We start from the raw sequence: 23,249 nt of genomic DNA, 5'->3' as shown, positions 1-23,249 counted from the left end.
CATTATTTTTAAAAAGACTCTTTCTCCTTTAGAGATATATGCTGAAGTATCTTTGGATCAAATGATGTCTTCAAATGATATGATTAGCTTTAAAAGATTCTAAGTATAGGAGGTCAGGACCAGCATGTACAGATAAAACAAGATTGGCCACATGTACATGACTGTTGAAAATGAGTGATTCAAGAGACCTTTGCTATTCTTTTTACTTGTGCATATGATTGAAATTTCTTTTTATAAAATCGGGTTTATGTACTTGGTTTTATAGACAGGACCTCGCTCTGTCACCCAGGCTGGAGTGCAGTGGTGCGATCATGACTCACTGCAGTCTCTACCTCCTGGGCTCAAGTGATCCTCCTGCCTCAGCCACCTGAGTAGCTGGGACTACAGGTGCACACCACCACATCAGGCTAATTTTTTTTTCATTTTTCCTAGATTCGGGGGTCTCAGTATACTGCCCAGGCTGGTCTCGAAGTCCTGGTCTCAAGTGAACCTCCTGCCTCAGCCTCCCAATGCTCTGGGATTACAGGCATGAGCCACTCTGCCTGGCTTTTACATTTCTTATAATTAAAAAAAAAAAAAGCAAGTACAGGAAAAAATAAGAATATATGTAAATATATGGAATATATGGAATGAATATCTATATTATTTTTACACAAATATCATAGTATAAAAATATCTAAACACACAGAATAGGAAATCATAATACTATCACCCAAAAATACAGTCAGCCCTCAGTATCTGCCAAGTTCTGCATCGTGGGATTCTTCTCGTTTCTTTTTTCTACACCATCTGGAAATCAAAGTCTGCATCCCAGGATTCAACCGATCACTAATGGAATATTTTCCATCAGCTGAGGCAAAACCCACCCATACTGAGGCAAACTGTAAGGGATTTGAGAATCCGTCTGAATTTTGTTAGCCAAGGGAGTCCTGGAGCCAATCCTCTGCAGATATTGAAGGATGATTGTAATCATATTCTAAAGTATGTATATTGAGACATTCTTTTTGTCTTTTTTAGAGAGAGTGTCACTCTGTCGCCCAGGCTAGGGTGCAGTGGTACTATCATGGCTCACTGAAGCCTCAAGCTCTTGGGCTCAAGCAATCCTCCCTCTTCAGCCTCCCAAGTAGCTGGTACTACACGCACGGACAACCATTCTGGCTAATTTTTTATTATAGAGACAGTCTCGCTAAGTTGTCCAGGCTGGTCTTGAACCCTGGGGCTCAAGAGATCCTCCAGCCTCAGCAGCAGTATATTTTTTCAAAAAGTATATTGTAAACCTTTTTCTAGAGAATATATTTAGTACTCTCTCTATATATATTATATATATAAAAAAATACTCTAGTACCTCAGGGTCATACAGCATCATGTAAGTACAGTATAATTTATTAAATCACTTTCAATATCTAGGCTGTTTTAAAATTTTGACATTAAATATAGGGCTATGGGAAAATTCCTTGCAACTTCAGCAAGAATTCCCTCCCCTCCCCTCCCCTCCCCTCCCCTCCCCTCCCCTCCCCTCCCCTCCCCTCCCTTCCCCTCCCTTCCCTTCTCTTCCCTTCCTTTCCTTCTTTCCTTTTTTTTTGAGACAGAGTTTCACTCTTGTTGCCCAGGCTGGAGTGCAATGGCAATTCTCCTGCCTCAGCCTCCCAAGTAGCTGGGTTTACAGGCATGCGCCACCACGGCCGGCTACTTTTTGTATTTTTAGTAGAGACGAGGTTTCTCCATGTTGGTCAGGCTGGTCTTGAACTCCAGAGCTCAGGCAATCTGCCCACCTCAGCCTCCTGAAGTGCTAGGATTACAGGCATGAGCCACTGCGCCTGGCGTGAGCTACAGTCTCGACACTGCACTCCAGCCTGTGCAACAGAGACTTATCTCTAAGTTTTATACATAAATAGAATTTACATATAAGGAAGAGACTTCCAAGGAAGCCTTGTTCACCTATGGTCCATTATGCACAACATTCAGTATAATCAGCAGCCAGAAAATCAAACAGACCCAAGGATAAAAAATGCAAATCAATGTTTGGGAGATCTTGAATTTTTGTGTCCAAAGAAATCTGTGTTATTTAATACCAAAATATCCCATTAGCTTTCTACATTCTTCCTGTGTTTCCAAAAAGGCAGGGAGGTGATGGGTGTTTTCCTTGTGTCCTGAGTCCTTGTCAGTTAAATGATTTCTCTCAACCAGGTTACACCGGTAGGAAGTAAGCAGTAAGTCTAGATTCCAACCCATGTAACGTCTACTTGAATCCAAATAGTTTGCTTTTCTTACAGCTCCAGTCTGCCCAAGTAGAGTGATTTGGGGTGCCCAGGGTGTGGGAGGGAGGAAAAGAGAAAATGGGGCCTGGAAGGATGGGTGGTCATTAAGTGTGGGAGGGAAAAAATGCAGTTAACTTGATAGGAAGAGGGGCCTTTGGGGGGAGGGGAGCCAGCAGGGGGCCAGACATGCCATCTTCTCACCTACAAAAATGAAATAGTAGGGCCAGCTAGGCAGCCAGTCTTCCCATTCCCTCTGAGTGTCCTATCTGTATCTTTTCCCCTCCAGGGTCAAAGATCTTTACTTTAAAACACAGCACTTTCTTCAGTGCCCTGGGCTGTATCTTGTGGCATTCCTTTCATTAGTTTCAATTGTTTATAAACAATCACAGTACAGATACTATGCTAACTAAGGCTTTGGTCAAACGGTTGGATAGCTTCGGCCTCTGCTTTCACTGAGGAGGGCATTTATAAATCTAGTCACAGGACAGACACTGCAAGAGCCATTTTACTAGGTGTCCTGAGTGTTTTTTTTTGTTGTTGTTGTTTGTTTGCTTTGAGACAGGGTCTCACTCTATCGCCTTACCTGCATGCTGGAATGCGGTGGCACAATTAGGGCTCATTGCAGCCTCTTCCAAATCCCAGTCTCAAGTGATCCCCCGACCTCAGCCTCCCGAGTAGCTGAGACTACAGGCATGGGCCACCATGCCCGGCTAATTTTTTCCATGTTTTTGTAGAGGCAGGGGTCTCACTATGTTGCCCAGAATGATCTCTCCAACTCCTGGGCTCAAGCGATTTCCCTGTGGCCTCCTAAAGTGTTGAGATTATAGGCATGAACCGTTGCGCCCAGCAGTCGTGGGTGTTCTGATGCCGCAGAACAGAGGACTATAGGAGCAGATGACAGGCTTACCTCCCCTAGTGTGACCCGGCCAGTGAAGGCTTCCTGGGGAAATGGCTAAGATCAAGCTAAGGCCTCAATCTAAGTCAAGGGTAACCACTCTTTTGGCTTCTCTGGGCCACATTGGAAGAATTGTCTTGGGCCACACATAAAATACATTAACACTAACAAACAGCTGATGACCTTAAAAAAAAAACACAAAAATGGGCCGGGCACGGTGGCTCACACCTGTAATCCCAGCACTTTGGGAGGCTGAGGCAGGTAGATCACAACGTCATGAGTTCGAGACCACTCTGACCAACATGGTGAAACCCCGTCTCTACTAAAAATACAAAAATTAGCTGGGTGTGGTGGCAGCATGCCTGTAATCCCAGCCACTCAGGAGGCTGAGGTAGGAGAATCGCTTGAACCCGGGAGGCGGAGGTTGCAGTAAACTGAGACGCAGAGGATGCGGAGGCTGCAGTGAGCTGAGACGGCACCACTGAACTCCAGCCTGGGTGACAGAGCTAGACTCTTTCTCGAAAAATAAATAAATAAATAAATGCAAAAAATCTCATGTTTTAAGAAAGTTTACAAATTTATATTGGGCTGCACCCAAAACTGTTTTGGGACGCATGCAGCCTGTGGATTGTGGGCTGGACAAGCTTGGTCTAAGTAGTGATCATCTGGGTGAAGGAGACTAGATTTGTACAGCATGTATAACAGTAACTTTGTGCCATTTTACCAACATCTCCCCACTCTCCTGCCTCCCAGCCCCTGGTGATCACCATTCTCCCTGCTTCTACGTATTCAGTCTTTTTAGATTTCACATATATGTGAGATCACACCATAGTTTTATTTATTTTTTGTTTTGCTTTTGAGACGGAGTCTTACTCTGTCACCCAGGCTGGAGTGCAGTGGTGTGATCTCGGCTCACTGCAACCTCTGCCTCCCAGGTTCAAGTGATTCTCCTGCCTCAGCCTCCCAAGTAGCTGGGACTACAGGCTCACACCACCACGCCTGGCTAATTTTTGTATTTTTAGTAGAGACGAGGTTTCACCATGTTGGCTAGGATGGTCTCGATCTGTTGACCTCGTGATCCACCCTCCTCAGCCTCCCTAAGTGCAGGGATTACATGCGTGAGCTACCATGTTTTATAAATACCATAGTTTTATTTCTGTGTCTGGTCCTTTTTTTTTTTTTTTTTTTTTTTTGGCTGTAAGTTTATTCAGTGCAAAATAATCTTCTCCAATTTTACTGAGGTAGCTGACCACGTCCACGACCAAATCCGCCTCTAAACTGCAATTCGGTTGCTGACCCAGCCCCAGCCTCAGCTTTCTTGTTGGCACCAGGGGGCACAGCACTCCGTTGGTAGGTATCTCTGTCGGCTTCCCCTCCTTTGAGTCTTGCAGGTCGCTCACCCTACAGATCTTTAGGCCGAGGCCTGCCAGTCTCTGGACGTGGCGTAGAGTGGCAGGCCCCGTCTCTTGGGGGTAGATGAAGGTAATCATGGAGTTACTGGAGGTAATCATGGAGATACCTTACCTCATTGGTAAGGTACCAGTAGAAATGTCTCCAGGTCTGGTGGCTCATGCCTGTAATCCCAACATTTTGGGAGGCTGAGGTGGGCGGATCACCTAAGATTGGGAGTTCGAGACCAGCCTGACTAACTTGGAGAAACCCCGTCTCTACTAAAAATACAAAATTAGCCGGGCGTGGTGGCCAATGTCTGTAATCCCAGCTACTCCAGAGGCTGAGGCAGGAGAATCGCTTGAATCTGGGAGGTGGAGGTTGTGGTGAGCTGAGATCGCGCCACTGCAATCCAGCCTGGGCAACAGAGTGAGACTCCATCTCAAAACAAAGAAGTAAATAAAATAAAAATAAATACATAATTTAAAAATCCCATATTTCCATCAATCAGCATTCAACATTCATAGGATGTCACTAATTCCTGTTTTCTCCTCCTTTTAATTGCTATCAATGGGGGGGAAGTACCCACTCCAACAAATATGGGTATAATTTTAAATAACCTTTATTATATTTAACAAAACAAGCAATGCTTCCTCCTTGGTATCATTTTATACTTAATATGTATTGAAAATTCACCAAGTGCCTTATAAAATGTCTTTTTGCCCGGGTGCCGTGGCTTACGCCTATAATCCCAGCATTTTGGGAGGCTGAGTTGGGTGGATCACCTGAGGTCAGGAGTTTAAGACCACCCTGGGCAACATGGTGAAATCCCATCTCTACTAAAAATACAAAAATTAGCTGGGCGTGGTGATACGTGCCTGTAATCCCAGCTACTTGGGAGGCTGAGGCAGGAGAATCGCTTGAGCCTGGGAGGCAGAGGTTGCAGTGAGCCTAGATTGTTCCATTGCACTCCAGCCTAGGTGACAGAGCAAGACTCCATCTCAGAATAAAATAAAATTAAGTGTCTTTTTAAAGTTGGTTTGTTCAAATCTGGATTGAAAGAAGTTTTATGTTTTACATTTAGAAATTTTATTGGTTTCAGCTAAAAAAATATCATTGCCTTGTTGAGGAGAGTAGGTAACTGTCCTATATTATTTCACACATTTATGTGTCATTTCCTGTGTCACTTAACTTATTCCTTGACCCCCATATTTTCTGTAAACTGAGAGCTAGTTATAAAGGCTTGCTAAATTCAGATTCAACTTTTTTTTTTCTTTTTGAGACAGTCTTGCTCTGTCGCCCAGGCTGGAGTGCAGTGGCACGATCTCGGCTCACTGTAAGCTCCACCTCCTGGATTCACGCCATTCTCCTGCCTCAGCCTCCTGAGTAGCTGGGACTACAGGCGCCCGCCACCACGCCCGGTTAATTTTTTTTTTGTATTTTTTTAGTAGAGACGGGGTTTCACCGTGTTAGCCAGGATGGTGTCGATCTCCTGACCTCGTGATCTGCCCGCCTCAGCCTCCCAAAGTGCTGGGATTACAGGCGTGAGCCACCGTGACAAGAATAATTCATAGATGATGTAGTGTACAGTTGACTCTTGAACAACATGGGTACAAGCTGAGCAGATCCACTTATACAGATTTTATTCTGCGTCTGCTACCTCAGACCAACTTCTCCTTTTCTTCCTCAGCCTGCTCAACGTGAACATGACAAGGATGAAGATCTTTATGATCTACTTCCACTTAATGAATAGTAAATATATTTTTCCTATGATTTCTTTCCTTTTTTCTTTTTTGAGACAGGGTTTCACTCTGTCACCCAGGCTGGAGTGCAGTGGCACAATTATAGTTCACTGCAGCCTTGGCCTCCCGGGCTCAAGTGATCCTCCTGCCTCAGCCTCCCAAGTAGCTGGGACGACAGGTGCTCACCACCATGCCTGGCTAATTTTTAAAATTTTTTGTAGAGGTAGCATCCCACTATGTTGTTCAGGTTGGTCTCAAATTCCTGGGCTCAAGTGACCTCCCATAGTGCTGGGATTACAGGTGTGAGCCTCTGTGTCCAGCCTTCAGCATTTTTTGTTTTAAATTTTTTGCCTTCCTGAGCTGTAAACATCCATTTTCAATAAGGGTTTAACTTTCTCATACCAGAAGCAAGGCTTGGTTGCCCTTAATACTGTTACCAGTTCTCTACTTCTGTTCCTCAATGTATTTAATCCAGGTATCTGCCTTATACAACAGCTTTCTGGTGACCACCTCCCTAATGGGACATGTAGATAAAACCTACTTGACTCACTCCACTGACCTGCACACCCCACAGGGACTGTATACATTTGCTGCAAGGACTACCTCTCATACAGCGTGACTCCACAAAACTCATGCCTGTTTACCCCAAATCCACCAACTAGAATGCCCCTTGGGAAATGCACTGGACCCCAGTAAAGGCCTTGGCCCATTGGTCTGTCTCTCTCTCTGGCTCCTCAACTGCTAGGTGAGCAGCACTGCCCCTGCAGCCTTCTCATCAGCCCTCAACAGTACCGTCTTCTCTCATGGACCTGTAATAAAACTGTTTCTGTTATTTAATGTGTTTTTGTTGTGTTGCCTCCTCTGTGTCAAACTCTACCAACACAAGGACTTAACTTTTCTCCTGGTCAGGGCTGTCCTACAGAGTGGCTGTCTTGGCATGAATAAGCTGGAAATAGGTCCGACAAGAGCCACAAGGGTGTTTGCCAGTATAAACCAGTTTCCTATGAGAGGGACTCCTGGTCACAGATTGGACACTTAGGCATTAGGCCATCCACCAGGATAAAGAAATATCCCATCAAAGGCACCCTGTAAATATCCACTACCAAATCCCCTGGAGTTGAGGTAGGGCAGGGCTGGAGTGTATAGCCACTCTCTGGAGAAACCCCAAGATCAAATTAGAGGAAATATACTTCCTCTCTGACCTTACTCCAGTATTTTTCTTCACTCACTACTTGTCACTGGCTTCCTTGCTATTATAGCTTGACAGTCCCTTCCCCATACACTTTCTCAAGCCATTCACTCTGAAATAAAATTTGATGAGGATGCTATTTCCAAGCCTACTCCCTCAACTCAAATGTTTGCTCAGATTCCACATTCTCCAAGATACCTACCCTGACCACCCACTTCACATAGCTAACTCTCCCTCATGCACAGCACTCTCATACAGGTGACATTGGCCTACTTTTCCCTGTCACCACAGTATCTGATCAGCATCTAACACACTATAGCAATTCTTTGTGTTTATTATTTTATTGTTTCCTTTCTCCCCTCCAGGAAGTATGCTGCTTAAGGATGGAAACCTTTGTTTTGCTCATCTAATACAATTCCAAATTGAAGGCAGACGTTGATCATCCCTAATCAAAAAACATAAAATCCAAAATGCTCCATAATCTGAAACATTGAGTGCTGCCATGACACCCAAGTGGAAAATTCCACACTCAACACCTTTGCTTTCTGAGGGTTCAATGTACACAAACTTTGTTTCACGCATATTATTAAAAGTGTTTATATATAACTACCTGCAGTCTATGTGTATAAAATGAATTTTTTGTTTCAAATTGGGTCCCATCCCCAAGATATCTCATTGTGCATAAGCAAATATTCCAAAATCCCCCCCAAAATCTGAAAGCTGAAACACTTCTGGCTCCAAGCATTTTGGATAAGGGATACTAAACTAAGCTTTGATCACTCAGTAAAATAAACAAAGTTCAAACACTAGGGCTACAAAACATCATAATCCTTTGATTATGAAAAACAGTGGTGTCCAAGCATTGAGAATCAGACTGATATCAGACTTTTCAAAACCATCAAGTTTTAAAAATTAAAATGATTGCAATATCTGTCACCTAAATATGAGTAAAGTCATTTGCAAACTTGTAGTCTGCCAAACTTTACAATGCTGTAACATTTGGGTTGATGGCACCCCAAAATGAAAAGATAAAGAGGAAAACAGAGGCTTAAACCAAGAAAGAATCCAAGAGCAGAGGTCAATTCCTAGAATGGTAGTGACTGGAAGTGTACTGGCCTAGTGTAGTTGGTCTAGATTGGCAGGTGATATACAGAAAGAAAAAAATTGCTGTTAGAGATTATTTATGGATTGTGCATAGGTAAGTATATGTGGGGAAAGTATTTAAACAAAGTGAAATCCTCATTACCCATAAAAATAAGTCAATTGTTTCAACTGACACACACGAAAGAACAGAAACACATTATGAGAAATATGGAGGTAAACAAAAGAATCCACTAAAAAGAAAGGTATGTGGCAAGCATGATATTCAAATAATGTATGCAACTTTAAATAATTGGCTTAACTAAAAAAAAAATTATAGGCAATTTGAAAACATTTTATTGGACATGTTAAGTAACATAATTCTAAAATATTTTATCTTAGAAATCAAAGCACTTGACAATTGATATTCATAGAATATATGAAAGTGGCATTATGAACATCTTATAGTTGCCAAAAATTTAGGAGAAAAATCGACTCTGGTTTTCAGTGGTAAAACGTAAAGATTCCAGAAATGAGATTAAATTTACTGGCTACCTTACCTACAAAAACTGAAACAGACTCATTTACCAGTTCCTTATCTTTCAGAATCTGATACTGAGCAGATTTTAAGAGGTTTGGAATCTGTTCCAGTATAGAAATAAGGCCAAATGGCTTCTGTGAAAGAATCATTAAAAGTATAGAGAACAGACCTATCATTCATATTATAAAAGGAAAGATCGCCCAATTCATAGTCCAGAAAAATACCAATCTTACTGGGTTTTACTACTGGCAGAAGCTGGGTTGTCTTAGGACCTGACGCAACATAACCACTCTTCATGTATCGCCCAATTGCCCAGAATCCACCCAGAACTGATGGCTGATCCTGCCAGTTTCTAAGAAGACAGTCTTGACACACACCCAATATCCATTTAGGTTTGTTTCCCACCTCTACTTCCCAGTAATGTCGGCCAGAACTAAATCTCTGAGAGCCTAGGACAGCAGGGCAGACATAAAATCTCCTTGGGTCATAACAAATGTTTGGTTTTGTTCTTTCATATCGCACAGCTTTTCTATCCTCAGAGACAATAAGTTGAGGATGTGCTGTGTTAAGATCTAGAATCACATCTACTTGAAATGGCTTGATAATTCTGTCCAAGCCAGAATATTGAGGAGGAAGACTGAAACCATATTTTGTTAATCTAAATGAAAAGAGTTCAGGGCATTTTAGGTTTTGATACTTGTGGTGCGTACTCTTAACATGTGTCAGTAATTCCAGGTTTGACTGCACAGACTTGCCCTCTACCTCCCTCAGTAGATGTTTTAACGTGGAAACATAATCTGAAAGTTCTACAAGGTTTTCATTTAGTTTTGCTAAAATGTTCATCTCTTCATCTTGTATCTGCTTAAGAATCATCTCTTGTTCATTCTGTAAAAACAATCTAATTTGCTCAAACTCAGAATTTATTTCTTCCCTCTTATATTCTACCTTCTTTTTCAGCTCCACTGATTTGCTGCCTTGCAGAATTATCACTTTTTCAACTCGTTCTATATTATTCTTCAAGGGCTCAAGGCTACCTTCTAGAATTTCTCTGTGATAAGAGGCAGCTTTCTTAATAGGGCAAATATAGTGCTTCTGGTGTTTAGTGGAGAAACTGCACTGTGTACATAAGATCTCTAGATCCTTCACACAGAAGAGGGTCAGAAACTGATTGTGTTTTTCACACATGGCATTCTCTTTCTGCCTCTTTCTCTTGCTCCTCCTAACCTGGAGTTGTTTAGCAATTTCAGTCAAATTACGGAGCTGGGGGTTCTTCCTGAAGCTCTTGTATGGAAAGCAAAAACGGCAGACAGGACAGGGAAAGGTATCATCTAGATCCTTCCAGGATACATTGAGGCAGGAGCGACAGAAGTTGTGCCCACAGTTGATGGTCACTGGGTCTTTCAAGTACTCCAGACAGATGGGACAGCTAGACTCCTCTTGGAGGTTCACCAGGGCTGTCACAAACTCCATCGAGCTGCGAACAAAGGTAGTGCATAAGGTAACCTCCCTTTGATCAGTCCTGCCTCCGTAGAGCGCAAACCCAGTGAGAAGTGGATACCCCTCCCAGACCTTGTAGATTGATCAGGTTTAGGTTTCACTAGCCTGGCATGCTGATGGCACCCACTGAAGTCTTGTTTAGTTCCCTGCTGCTTAGCTTGGAGGATAATAATTCAAAGCTTACAGCTCTATTATAGATGAGCCCGTCTGAATCTAAGTGTAATGATTTTGTTCTTTAATAAACTAGACATAGGTTATAATACAGCGGTCATTCCTGTGGCTGAGAAAAGATTTTTAATTTCAAAATCTCCTGGATTTGGAATCACAATATAATAACTGGTTCAGGCAAGAATCATCACTAACTGTAAAAACTATTGGGTAAAATTTTATGGGGGAATGATATTCACATTCTCTAAATTTTACTCTAGGATTATATTTTAATTACAAAGAAAAAATAAGTACCTTTATAATGTAGAGAATACCACCTTAACCAATGATGGGGCAAACTGATAACCTGCAATAGGGAGCAAAGCATTACCATCTATGGAGAACTTTTACAGAATATATATATGAAATACATAAAATTCTATTGTATATTATATATAAAATTCTATTATATATAACATACAATTGCTATTATTTGTTGAGATGGAGTTTCGCTGCCACCCAGGCTGGAGTGCAATGGCATGATCTTGGCTCACTGCAACCTCTGCCTGCCAGGTTCAAGTGATTCTCCAGCCTTAGCCTCCCAAGGAGCTGGGATTAAGGTGCCCACCACCATGCCTGGCTAATTTTTGTAGTTTTGGTAGAGACGGGGTTTCATGCTGGCCTCAAACTCCTGACTTCATGTGATCTGCCCTCCCCGGCCTCCGCAAAGTGCTGGAATTACAGGTGTGAGCCACCGCACCTGGCCTATAATATAAAACTATATATAAAAATGTATATATGTATATATAACAATGAAGAAATCCAAATCATACAAGATTCAACATGAAAATGGTTCTCAACAGCACAAATGACAACAGTGCTGGGAAAAAAAGCAGGCTTTTTTTTTTTTTTTTTTTTTGAGACAGGGTCTTTCTGTGTCACCCAAGCTAGAGTGCAGTGGTATGACCATGGTTCTCTGCAGCCTCAGCCTGCAGAGTAACCACGACCACAGGCTTGTGCCACCGGGCCCAGCTAATTTTTAAAATATTTTGTAGAGATGGGGGTCTGTGTTGGCCAGGGTGGTTTTGAACAATCCTCCCACCTTGGCCTCTCAGAGTGCTGGGATTATAAATATGAGCCACCATGCCCAGCCTGTTTCCTTATAAATGAGAAAAAAAAAAAAGCAATTCATTCTCTTAGCTTGGATTCTAGACTGGGAAAAAAAAGTTGCAATAAAGCAGATAGTATAGGACAAAGTGAAAAAATGGAGTATGTACTATTTATTAGATATTAGTAATACATCAAAGTTAAGCTTCCTGAATTTCCTAACTGCACCATAGCTGCAAAAGAAAATGTCCTCATTCTTAGGAAATACATGCTTAAATATTTACTGGTGAAGGGGTCATGATCTTTATAAACACCTCTCTTTTCCTTCGGGTCACCTCACAAATCCTATCTGCTGCTCATCAATCTGACTGCCTCCCACCCCACCCTCTAGTCTCTCACTATCCCATCTCTTTACTTTCATAGAACTCAGTCATAATCTGGGATTCTTTTCTTCAGGTATTTGTTTCTCTTTTGGCCTTAGCTGGTGAATGAGATAGACCGGAATAAGTACTTAGTCTACCTTATTCATAGGGAGGTAGTAGAAAATCAGTAAAGATCTTCAACAAAGTGAATCATGAACAAGTGGATACATGAATGAATAAAATCCAAAAATAATACAAATAGAGAATAATGTCAATGTTATAAAAGATAAAATTTAGGTTGGGAAACTGTTGAAAATTAAAAGAGAGCCCCACTGAACTCAGCCCATTTCAGAATTATTCTGGTATGAATAGAATCATTCATCTTAGATTTAATGAAACAGGATCTAGGCACATTGGCTCACACCTGTAATCCCAGCACTTTGGGAGGCCAAGGCAAGCAGATCATGAGGTCAAGAGATGGAAACCATCCTGGCCAACATGGTGAAACCCCATCTCTACTAAAAATACAAAAAATTAGCCAGGCATGGTGGCAGGTGCCTGTAATCCCAGCTACTTGGGAGGCTGAGGCAGGAAAATTGCTTGAGCCCAGGAGGTGGTGGCTCATGCCTGTAATCCCAGCACTTTGTGAGGCCAAGGCAGGCGGATCACGAGGTCAAGAGATGGAGACCATCCTGGCCAACATGGTGAAACCCCATCTCTACCAAAAAATATAAAAACTAGCTGGGAATGGTGGCACGCGTCTGTAGTCCCAGCTACTCAGGAGACTGAGGCAGGAGAATTGCTTGAACCTGGGAGGCAGAGGTTGCAGTGAGCCAAGATCCCACCACTGCACTCGAGCCTGGCAACAGAGCGAGACTTAGCAAAAACAAAACAAAAAATGTATAATGATTTGATAGGCGTATCCAAAGTCCTAATACTAACTGGTGTGACTACTGGTGAGATACTAAATCACTAAGCACACTATCCATTTTTGTTTTGTTTTGTTTGTTTTTTGAGACAGAGTTTTGCTCTTGTTGCCCAGGCTGGAGTGCAATGGCGCAGTCTTGGCTCACTGCAACCTCCGCCTCCCAAAGTGCTGGGAACTGGGATTACAAGCGTAAGCCACCGTGCCCAGTCTTTTTTTTGTTTGTTTTTGAGACTCCCAGCCTGGAATGCAATGGCACGATCTCGGCTCAATGCAACCTCCGCCTCCCAGGTTCAAGCGATTCCCCTGCCTCAGCCTCCCCAGTACCTGGAATTACAGGTGCCTGCCACCATGCCTGGCTAATTTTTGTATTTTTAGTAGAGACGGGGTTTCACCATGTTAGCCAGGATGATCTCGATCTCCACTCACCATGTTGGCCGGGCTGGTCTTACACTCCTGACCTCAAGTGATCTGCCTGCCTCAGTGTCTCAAAGTGAGACAGATGAGAAAGTCTCTACAGCTGTGAGCCACCACGCCCGGCCTGAGCACACCATCTTTTCTTCTATTCACTTTAGTGCATAGCCTTGAAAACCTTTATTAAAGTGTTTCATATAGTGTTCTGTTTAACCCACCTGGATGGACACCCACAAATTGTCACTATATCAAATAATCTAACAAGGGGAAAATTAAGATTTTTTAAACTTAAAAAAACAAACAAACATGTAAGATGATGTAAACAGATATCACACAAATTATTAGGTAGCGGTCTCTAATGGGATGGGTATTTCACTCCAACATTCACTTACCTAGATCTATTTGTCATTGATCAACTAACTTAATTTCTCTGAGTTTGTTTCTATTTCAGAAAGCTGAAAGCATTAAATGAAAAAAAAAATGTAAGGATGTTACAGTGCCTGACCCAGAACAGATGGTCACCAAGTGGTATTGTGCAGAAGAATGAGCACAGCAGGCCTAAGGCTGCCACCCTTAGAAGGCTGCTTGCAAGGCTGCTACTTGGCTCTTGTCTGGCAACTTTGATTTCCAGAATTTATAAGGAACTTATGAGGAAATGGATCCTGCCATTCCCTTGTAAGAATGGCTCACTATTGGTTGGGCGCGTGGCTCACACCCGTAATCGCAGCACTTTGGGAGGCCAAGGCAGGCAGATCACCTGAGGTCAGGAGTTCAAGACCAGCCTAGCCAATGTGATGAAACCCTGTCCCTACCAAAAATACAAAAACTAGCTGGGTGTGGTGGCGCATACCTGTAATCCCAGCTACTCAGGAGGCTGAGGCAGGAGAATCGCTTGAACCCGGGAGGCGGAGGTTGCAGTGAGCCAAGATAGTACCATTGCACTCCAGTCTGAGCAAGAGGAGCAAAACTCCGTCTAAAAAAAAAAATAGAAAGAAAGAAAAAAAAAAGAGTGGCTTACTACACCTACAGTGTTTATACAAACAATGAGGTTTATGATGAATAGCTGCTTTCCTTCTGAGAAACTAGAATTTTGATATAAGCTAGGTAGAGGAGCCTGCATGATCTCTTCTCAATAAAAATTCTAGAAAGACAAATTTTCAATGAGCATTGTTGGTATATAACAGTTCACTCACTTATCACTTTGTCTCCAGAGAAATTAAGCAGGTCCTGTGTGACATCAGGTAGAGAGGACTTTTGGAAACTTATACTTGGTTTCATCCAGACTTCATCCCACACACCGTTTTCCTTTGCTGATTTTGCTTTGTATCCTTTCACCATTATAAACCATAACTGTTGGCCAGGCACGGTGGTTTGCATCTGTAATCCCATCACTTTGGGAGGCTGAGGCAAGAGGATCAATTGAGGCCAGACATTCAAGAGCAGTCTGGGCAACAGAGCAAGACCTCATCTTTACAACATTTTATAAAAATCAGCCAGGCATAGTGGCATGTGCCTATAGTCCCAGCACTCAGAAGGCTGGGGTGAGAGGATTCCTTGAGCCCAGGAGTTCAAGGCTTCAGTGAGTCATGATTGTGCCATTATACTCCAGTCTGGATGACAGAGCGAGATATCTCAAAAAAATTAAGTTACAACCTCAAATAATACTATGCTGAGTCCTGTGGTCATTTTAGCAAATCACCAAACCTAGGGGTGGTCTTCGGGATACTCATACAGGTATTAGTACAAAATCTTATAAAATTTCCAAGTGAAAAGAGCATTTAGAAATCTAGCCAAACTGGCCGGGCACGGTGGCTCACGCTTGTAATCCCAGCACTTTGGGAGGCCAAGGCAGGTGGATCACGAGGTCAGGAGATCGAGACCACGGTGAAACCCCGTCTCTACTAAAAATACAAAAAAATTAGCCGGGCGTGGTGGCGGGTGCCTGTAGTCCCAGCTACTCGGAGAGGCTGAGGCAGGAGAATGGCGTGAACCCAGGAGGCGGAGCTTGCAGTGAGCTGAGATTGAGCCACTGCACTCCAGCCTGGGTGAAAAATCGAGACTCCGTCTCAAAAAAAAAAAAAAAAAAGAAATCTAGCCAAACTGTCTACATTTATGTCATTAACTATTGTAGTATATATATTATAGTATTATTTTGGTCTAAAAGCTACTATATCTCTCACTGCTCCTAATTAGAAAAGGTGTTAACTGCTCATAGCAGTAGTTGGGCAGAAAATGTCACGTACATTCCAATTTTGAAGGGACAGTAAGGTATTATTACATCTTAAAAATAATATTTTTCAATAATAAGGAATTAAAATAAAATAATAATGTGTCCTTTAACTCTTCCCACCTTCCAATTTAACATTTTCATAAATAACAATGTCATTGCATAGGCTCCTAATCCTTGTTTTAACACACCATGTTTAATGGATGCTTTGGGGCTGGGTAAATTTGAAGAGGAAGTTTTAAGCATTCTAAACAAAGCTGTACAGGCAATACGTCGCAAAATATGACTGGAATTTTTTTAATTATAAGAAAGAACCACATTGCTGTAAAAAAGGGTATTTCATGGACGGGCGCAGTGGCTCATGCCTATAATCCCAGCACTTTGGGAGGCCAAGGCGGGTGAATCATGAGGTCAGGAGTTCGAGACCAGCCCGACAAACATGGTGATACCCTGTCTCTACTAACAATACAAAAATTAGCCAGGTGTAGTGGCATGCACCTGTAATCCCAGCTCCTCAGAAAGGCTGAGGCAGGAGAATTGCTTGAACCCAGGAGGTGGAGGTTGCAGTGAGTCGAGATCGCGCCACTGCACTCCATCTTAGGCGACAGAGTGAGAGTCCATCTTAAAAAAAACAAAAAAAGTGTATTTCATTTAAAATAAAAAGGTGCAGGGAACATTTCTGCATAGATCCTGGAACTCAATGGTCCGTCCTTCCCCACACACTCCAGTTTCCCCTAACCCATCTTCCAGACTCAGGCAATGAAGTTTAAAGAACAGCATTGTAAGCCACTTTTCCCAGTCCAAGCTATAAACATTAGCCTACTATAGTAATTATCTTCTGATACCTGAAGACAGGGCCCCTGTCTCCCAGCATCTATGGGAGAGTTGGGGTCTGACTTCCTTAAGTGCCAGTGAGCAAACCCCGGTGTGTTTCACATGACCCAACCACCCCTTTCCTACTTTTTGTAATTTTTCACTTTCCTGACTCTACTGAGCCCCTACTCAGTACCTTCATTCCCCAGTTCCCCTTTGAAGCACTTGGTCACATGTGTACAAATCACAGTTGAGCTCTGTTCATGCTGAATTCTTCTCCCTATTGCAATAGTACAGTACTGATTAAAATCTGTCCTTATGACTACCCAGTGTCTGGATTTATTTTTGACACGCTCTATCCCCTCAATCAATTCCATAACTCTATAGTTTCCAAACACAAATATAATCCTATAACCTTCTGATTTCCACTGGAATGGCTTTTCTTACTCTTAAGTATTACAAGACTCGCCAACATCTGGACTTTACTCTTTTCCTGGCTCCACATATCACACTGCAGATTATAGTTGAGATTTTTATATTTATTTTTGTCAACCTTTGGTTAAGGACACTGGAGAGTACAGTTCACAGTCTGAATTCTTCCTTATTTTCCTCAAAACTGAATTACCAACTCTGATTCTTATGCTGGTGTACGGTGTGTGTTCAATAATTATTAGGCTAATAAATCAAACCTGCGGTAGATTCCCTACTCTCAAAATTCAACCTCTACTGCTTGAGATCTTGTCACATTAAAAAAGAAAAATTCAACTTCTATTACCCTATTTATTTTACTTTTTGAGACAGGATCTCACTCTGTCACCATGGCTGGAGTGCAGTGGCGTGATCTCCATTCACTGCAACCTCTGCTTCCGGGCTCAAGCAATCCTCGCACCTCAGCCTTCCGAGTAGCCAGAACCACAGGCACGCCCCACCATGCCCGGATTTTTTTTTTTTGTAGAGACAGGGGTCTCACTATGTTGCCCAGGCACCAGCGTGAGCTAGAACTCCTGGGTTCAAGCGATCCTCCCGCATCGGCCTCCTCATGTTGGGGTTACAGGTGTGAGCCACCGCGCCTGGCTCCTACTCTGATTCTTGTGCTGGTCCATAGTTGGGCTCAAAGAATATAAATCAAACCTGTGGGAGATTCCCAGATCTCAAGATTCAACCTCTATTACTTTAGATGATACGAAACCTAAGTGAGCCTATACTTTCTCATCCGTAGCAGTTTCCTAACAGCCAGATCCTTGTGAGGACGGAAGGAGACGAAATCCACCAGAGAAGTGCTGGCGCTGTAGGGTGAGAGAGCCTTCCTTAACGCTCCCATCATAATTTTTGGAGATCACGTGGCCACTTCCCAAACTGGTGTTCAGATCAGAATCTTCTTCAAAGTTCAATCATCGGGGTCCCACCGCCTCCGCGGCTAAAACAGAATCCGGCCGAGCACGGTGGCTCACGCCTGTAATCCCAGCACTTTGGAAGGCCGAGCGGGCAGACCACCTGAGGTCGGAAGTTCGACACCAGCCTGGCCAACATGGAGAAACCTCGTCTCTACTAAAAATACAAAAATTAGCTGGGTGTGGTGACGAGCGCCTGTAATCCCGGCTACTCAGGAGGCTGAGACAGGAGAATCGCTTGAATCCGGGAGGCGGAGGTTGCAGTGAGCCGAGATCGCGCCACTGCACTCCAGCCTGGGTGACAGAGCAAGACTCTGTCTCAAAAAACAAAAAAAAAGGATCCACAGTCTGAGCTCAGTGGCGGACAGGTCGCGACCCCGAGGTTTGGGCACAGCTGATACTCAGGAAGCCCCTGCCCAGTTAAGTAAGCCTCCCGCCAGGCCCTGCTGCGCCTTTCCTGCGGCCCTGCCAGCTTACCTGGAGCAGTTGGACCGGCGGCTCAGGACTGATGCTGTGGAAGACCCATGGAACCCCACGAGGCGCAGAGCGGAAACCCTCACACAACCCTGGGCGCCTTGGTTTTCGAGTTTTAGGCACACAATTGACCCGCGCGGTGGTTGGCTGCTCCACCGGAAGTGGGCGGGAAAGGCTTGAGCATGCTCAATGCCCCAGGGTGCAGGGAGAGTGAGGAGATTCTGAGGAGAGCCTGGGGCAGCTCCCTCCGTAGCGGGGGCCCTGATGGCTTTAGCGGATCATTTAAATCACAATGGCAATCTTTTCAGATTTTTCATTCCTATGAGCAACTTTTTTTTTTTCTTTTTTTTTGGGAGAGGGTCTGGTGCGGTCTCGGCTCACTGTAGTCTCGACCATTAGGGCTCAAACGATCCTCCCACCTTACAGGCGCGCGCCACCACGCCGGGCTGATTTTTGTATTTTTTGGTGGAGACTGGGTTTCGCCATGTTCCCCCAGCTGGTCTCGAACTCATGGGTTCAAGCGATCGGCCTGCCTCGCTGTGGGCCACCGCGCCTGGCCAGTGTGGTTAGTTTTTTGTTTTTTTTTTTTTTTTGAGACGGAGTCTCGCTCTGTCGCCCAGGCTGGAGTGCAGTGGTGCGATCTCGGCTCGCTGCAAGCCCCACCTCCCGGGTTCACACCATTCTCCTGCCTCAGCCTCCCGAGTAGCTGGGACTACAGGTGCCCGCCACCAAGCCCAGCTAATTTTTTTGTATTTTTAGTAGAGATGGGGTTTCCGCCTTGTCAGCCAGGATGGTCTCGATCTCTTGACCTCGCGATCCGCCCGCCTCAGCCTCCCAAAGTGCTGGGATTACAGGCGTGAGCCACCGCACCCGGCCGAAAGAATTATTTTCAGAATCAGTCCTTGCCTCTGTTTTGTGGATTCTCAAACTCATTCCAGTAGTTTTCAGCCTCCACAGGCTCAGACACATGAACAACCTGCCAGTAGAGACATTTATCTGCTCATTCTGTAGGTGGTTGCTTTGTAGAAGTGTGGAGAAAAGATAGGCTATGCCTGGGCAGCTCCAGGCAGGTGTAGGAGCAGGCTTCCCTAGGTGAGATGATTCCAAAGTTACCTTTCAGGTATCTGGGCTGTAGTTTAAAGAAGTCTCCACTGGTGACTCCGACAGGTTGTGAGATCCTTAGTAAAATCATTCATAGCCCATGGTTTCAGCTACTACTCACATGGGACAATGTCCACCTCAGATCCCATCGCAGTCAGGACCTTTATGTTAATACGTACACTGTCTACCCGTTGGCCCATTCCTTGAGAGCTCATTCACTCCTATATCTCTGCAACAGATTCTTTGACTGCCAGCTGTCTGTGGGCTCTGACCACAAGCCTAGAACACAAAGATAACAGCACATTTCTAACCATCAGGGAGCTGCAGTGCAGGGCAAAGAGAGAAGAGCAATGAAATAAAAGTTTGGCCCCCTCTTCATGAGAAGAGCATCTACTCAGAGAAGAGAATAAGAAAACATATATATATATGCACATATATATACATATATACACATATATATATTTAGAATTAAAGTAAAATTATTTAAAGAATCATTAAATAAATAATAAAATTGTTTAAATAATTTAAAAATATATATATATATTTTTTGTTAGAAGCACAAATACCAATCTTTCCACTGCAGAAGGCTCCACTGTAAAAGGTTTCAAGGAGTAAATTTGTGTGCTGTACAGGAGAGAATACCCTACTTGGCACAAAAGTTACACTGTGACCTGCTGTCATCCATTTACCTTCCAAAAGTTAATTGCTGTTATTGGCTTCTTGTAAATGTTCCCAAATGGAGTATGCATGTGCAAGGAAACATTTATATGAGTCTCAGGATTATGTACAGAAGAGTCTGCTTTTTTAAAATCTCCAAATAGGAGCTACCTGCATGTTCTGTAATTGCCTATTTATTATTTATTTTGTCCTATGTTAATATATGTAAGTATACTTCAGGCTATTTTAAAATGGAATACCAAATTTGAAGAAAATCCTCTATGGGGAATACTATAAGTGAGATGGATGGGTCCTGAACATACTGTAGGCTATCTAGTCTTCCAGATGAGTGTTTCCCACAATATAGTCAGCCCTGTGGATTTTTTCCTGTAGAAGAGCTAGCATTTACTGAGTTACTAACCATGATACATGCATTGGGCCGAGTGCTTCACCTAAACATTCACAGGAACTGACACACCAGAACTGAGAGGTAGTTATGAGTGTCTCTTCATAAAGAAGAAAGTGAGTCCTAGAATGGCTAATTCATCCAATGTCACAGATTCTTCTATCACTTCTCCATCTTCCCACAGCACCCTCAATATTTTTTTGTCGCCATCAAATAACTTCTCACATCGTTCATCCTATGAGCCACTGACTCCACAGTTTTTATTTGAGATTACATCTCCAGTTAATATTCTAAATCTGGTAGATTTTCTCATGCAATTCTTGGCTTTTGAACATTAGGAAACAAATATAGGCTGGGCACGGTGGCTCATGCCTGTAATCCCAGCACTTTGGGAGGCCAAGGCAGGCAAATCACCTGAGCTCAGAAGTTTGAGACCAGCTAGGGCAGCATGGTGAAACCTAAAGAAATACAAGAAATTAGCCAGGTGTGTCAGTGTACAACTGTAGTTGCAGCTACTTGGGAAACTGAGGTGTACCACATCTCTGTCTCATGAGCCTGCATCATCCACTATCCACACTGCTGGCCTCAAATCTGCCTCCCAAACCAAACCATTTTCATCCTCATGGACTGCTGTGAGGCATCCTTGCAGGATCACTTCAGAGGCCCACTGGTCTGGTGAGGTCACCTCCCACCCCCCCCAAACCCCACCTAAGGTTCCTGCCCCTTCCCTGAATCCAGGCTCATCTCTACTCCAGGGGGACCTTGTTATTGGTGACCCAGCCCTATATTTCTATGAGATTTACCTTTCAGAAACTCTATCAGGTTCTCACAGTGAATATCAGAAAGAGATCCTTTGTGCTTCTCACAGAGGCAAGTAGAAGTACCCTTTTTACTTTTTCTTGTATTTTCCATAAATTTTATTTTAAGATAAATTTTAGATGCACAGCAAAATTTGGCAGAATGTATAGATATATCCCATATATGCCCTTCCCCTATATAAGCACAGCCTCTGCCACTAACAGCATCCCATCCAGAGTGGCATACTTGTTACAACTGATGAATCTACATTGAATCATCATCATCACACAAGGTCCATAGTTTACACAGGATTTCACTTTTACATCTTGTGGCAAATGAAAAATGTATGGTGTGTATTCACTATCATAGCACCACACAGAGTAGTTCACTGCACTTAGCATATCTCTGTGCTCTACCTGTTCATCTCTCCCACCCTCCAACCCTGGCAACCACTAATTCTTTTACTGTCTTCATAGTTTTTCCATTTTAAGAATGTTATGCCTTTCAGCCAGAACCACCATCTTCCAGTAATTCGCCAAAATGACGAACACAAAGGGAAAGAGGAGAGGCACCCGATATATGTTCTCTAGGCCTTTTAAAAAACATGGAGTTGTTCCTTTGGCCACGTATATGCGAATCTATAAGAAAGGTGATATTGTAGACATCAAGGGAATGGGTACTGTTCAAAAGGAATGCTCCACAAGTGTTACCACGGCAAAACTGGAAGAGTCTACAATGTTACCCAGCATGCCGTTGGCATTGTTGTAAACAAACAAGTTAAGGGCAAGATTCTTGCCAAGAGAATTAATGTGTGTATTGAGCACATTAAGCACTCTAAGAGCCGAGACAGCTTCCTGAAACACGTGAAGGAAAATGATCAGAAAAAGAAAGAAGCCAAAGAGAAAGGTACCTGGGTTCAACTAAAGCGCCAGCCTGCTCCACCCAGAGAAGCACACTTTGTGAGAACCAATGGGAAGGAGCCTGATCTGCTGGAACCTATTCCCTATGAATTCATGGCATAATAGGTGTTAAAACAAAAAATAAATAAAAGACCTCTGGGCTGTAAAAAAAAAAAAAAAAAAAAAAAAGAATGTTATGTTGTTGGAATCATACAATATTAGCCTTTTCATAACATCTACCCACAAAAACCTCTTTGAATACAGAGTCTGGAGCAATGAGTGCATTGCTCTCAACACATGCAGAAACGGGAGAGACCTTTAGAGAACTGTCTCCCACCGTCATGTCTTCTCTGCCACCTGAAATTTGTAGGATACATAAAACGAGTAAAGGTAGAGATACAGAAAATGTTTTATTGTATGCAAAATTGATTAGACTTATGGGATCACAATTTCATACACTCTAGTTTTAGATTTCCAGAACACTTAATAGTTTATCCTAACATCTGTTAATTTCTACAATATCTCTTGCTATTGAAACAAAACAATTTTTGAAAAGAAGAGAAAACAAAATGAGAAGATTAAACTTATAAAAGTATTTTATAAAACTTATGGATGTTAAATTCAGTGACAATTGTATAAATTACGGGATGAAAATGAAGCAATGTCACAGTTCAGCTCTCATAATCTGTCACTGTGCAGATTCTAAGAGGTTTTGAATCATGCCCCATACAGAAATAAGGCTTCAGTACTTCTGAAAATGTATCAGTGAAGGAATGGATGTGAGACCTGTCATTCAAATTGTAAAAGGAGATCTCACCCAACTCATAGTCCAGATAAATGCCAATTCCTCTGGGCTTCTCCTTCAGTGGAAGGATGACAGGAACAGTGCGTCGGGCCACACACTCACCATTCTGCAGCTGGATAACCCAGCACATGC

The 23,249-nt window shown here is 43.1% G+C and overlaps 1 protein-coding gene across 1 annotated transcript; it reads right to left on the bottom strand.

Moving 5' to 3' along the window:
• Positions 1–8,887: 8,887 nt before the first annotated feature.
• On the bottom strand, positions 8,888–18,568 carry LOC100600887 (tripartite motif-containing protein 60). The gene is made up of 3 exons (XM_004093020.3): positions 18,455–18,568; positions 11,054–11,105; positions 8,888–10,568 (listed from the first exon to the last, which is right to left on the bottom strand). Exon 3 carries the CDS (start codon positions 10,562–10,564, stop codon positions 9,149–9,151), a length of 1,416 nt encoding a protein of 471 aa, XP_004093068.3. The 5' UTR covers positions 10,565–10,568; positions 11,054–11,105; positions 18,455–18,568; the 3' UTR covers positions 8,888–9,148.
• Between the last annotated feature and the right edge of the window lie 4,681 nt (positions 18,569–23,249).

The sequence above is a fragment of the Nomascus leucogenys genome, chromosome 7b (assembly GCF_006542625.1).
Source record: "Nomascus leucogenys isolate Asia chromosome 7b, Asia_NLE_v1, whole genome shotgun sequence".
Taxonomy (NCBI): domain Eukaryota; kingdom Metazoa; phylum Chordata; class Mammalia; order Primates; family Hylobatidae; genus Nomascus; species Nomascus leucogenys.
The sequence above is the reverse complement of the archived record's forward strand: the minus strand, read 5'-3'. Positions and strand labels throughout refer to the sequence as shown.

Excerpts from the sequence above, each read along its gene's own strand:
- LOC100600887 (XM_004093020.3), bottom strand. The coding sequence starts at position 10,564 with ATGGAGTTTGTGACAGCCCTGGTGAACCTCCAAGAGGAGTCTAGCTGT.